This window comes from Phaethon lepturus, unplaced genomic scaffold (assembly GCF_000687285.1).
Source record: "Phaethon lepturus isolate BGI_N335 unplaced genomic scaffold, ASM68728v1 scaffold32126, whole genome shotgun sequence".
Taxonomy (NCBI): Eukaryota; Metazoa; Chordata; class Aves; order Phaethontiformes; family Phaethontidae; genus Phaethon; species Phaethon lepturus.
Window position 1 is genome coordinate 1194 of NW_010546080.1, and position 1344 is coordinate 2537.

Here is a 1344-nt window from a genome sequence, read left to right on the forward strand (position 1 = left end):
GCGAACACCGAGAGAGAGGGGACAGGGGCTGCCCAAGACCCCACTGCCAGGGCAAGCCCCCCCACCTGGGGAAGGGGTCCCCAGCGCCAGCTGGGCTAAAGCCAGCCTGAAGAGGTGAGCCTGACGCCCAGGAGAGGACCTGGGAGGGCTCCCTGAGATGGGGGGGTCACACAAAGCCTGGGAGGGCTTGGTGTGCTGGAGTGGGTCCGTCCTGATTGCTGGGTTGGCAGAGCCGGACCTCAGGCCAGAGAGGGTCAGTCCAAGCCCTGTGCTGCTGCAAAGCCTGGGCAGGACCCCCGTAGACCCACCACTTTTGGGTTTTTGGGGGGCACCCTTAGAAGGTCTTACAGCAGTAAAGGGATATCCTGGTGCCAGGAAAGCTCCCACCCACCCCATGAAGGGTTCCCCCTCTCTTGCCCTGCCCAGCCTCTTCTCAAGGGCATGTGCTCCCGCTGCCAGCTCTACCTCCTGCGTGGGGACATCTCCATGGGCCACCATGGGTGCAGGGGGGGACCAGGGTGCCCGACCTCCCTCTTTCCAGCACCAATGCTGCAGGTTCCCATGGTACAGTACCCTGCTGCCCAGTTTAGGGGGGCCTATGATGAAGAAGTTGGAGAGTAGATGTGACTATTGGGGTGCAGGGGGCCAAATTCCCACCCGTGCTCCCTGGCTGTCAAGCCCCAGTGACAAGGAAGGAGTTCCCCCCACTGTGAGAGGGCTGCGGCGAGGGCTCAGGCCTCGTGGTCACTGGTGCTCAGGTGGTCCTCGGGCAGCCCCGTCTCATCGATGTTCTCCAGCGAGTCGGCGTGCTGCACCGAGAGCTCGGCCAGGCTGACGCTGGGCAGCGTGTTCTGCTCCGGGTACACCCAGGGCTTGTACCCGGGGTCGTGCTTGCGTTTCCACTCTGGGTACTTCAGCCCAGCCTTGTAGATCTTCTTCATCGCCTGCAGGCAGAGCGGGTCCAGCCCGTCATGGTGACCCAAGTCCCCAGTGGGGATGGAGCCACCCCAGTCTGCGGGCACGGATCCCAGCTCTCTCTCCTTTTTGGAGGTGCTGGAAGGGGATGGGGACCTGGATCGGACCACACAGGCCCAGCAGCACGGCCAGTGCACACTCTGTGAGCCCTGGGTCACACAGCACCCGTCCTGCGAGCCCTGGGTCACACAGCACCCGTCCTGCCCCTACCTAGGAGGCTGCTTTGGGGCAGCTCGTCCCTGATGCCCACACATCCCACCGCTGACCACACACCCTGCTTACCTTTGGTGCCACGAACTGGGAGACACGGTTCACCACCCACTTTGGCAGCGACCCTGCAAGAGCCCAAAGCCCCGTCACTCCCCCCGT

General features: G+C 63.8%; 1 protein-coding gene across 1 annotated transcript in view; it reads right to left on the reverse strand.

Annotated features, from left to right (window-relative positions):
* Positions 1 to 731: 731 nt before the first annotated feature.
* The window catches only part of STARD10 (StAR-related lipid transfer (START) domain containing 10), a gene marked incomplete at its 5' end in the record, with an annotated part of 4698 nt that continues 4085 nt past the window's right edge, over positions 732 to 1344 (reverse strand). Inside the window, 2 exons of the mRNA XM_010289187.1 lie at positions 732 to 944; positions 1258 to 1310. Coding sequence (XP_010287489.1) covers positions 732 to 944; positions 1258 to 1310 — 266 coding nt within the window. The remainder of the gene's footprint in view (positions 945 to 1257; positions 1311 to 1344) is intronic.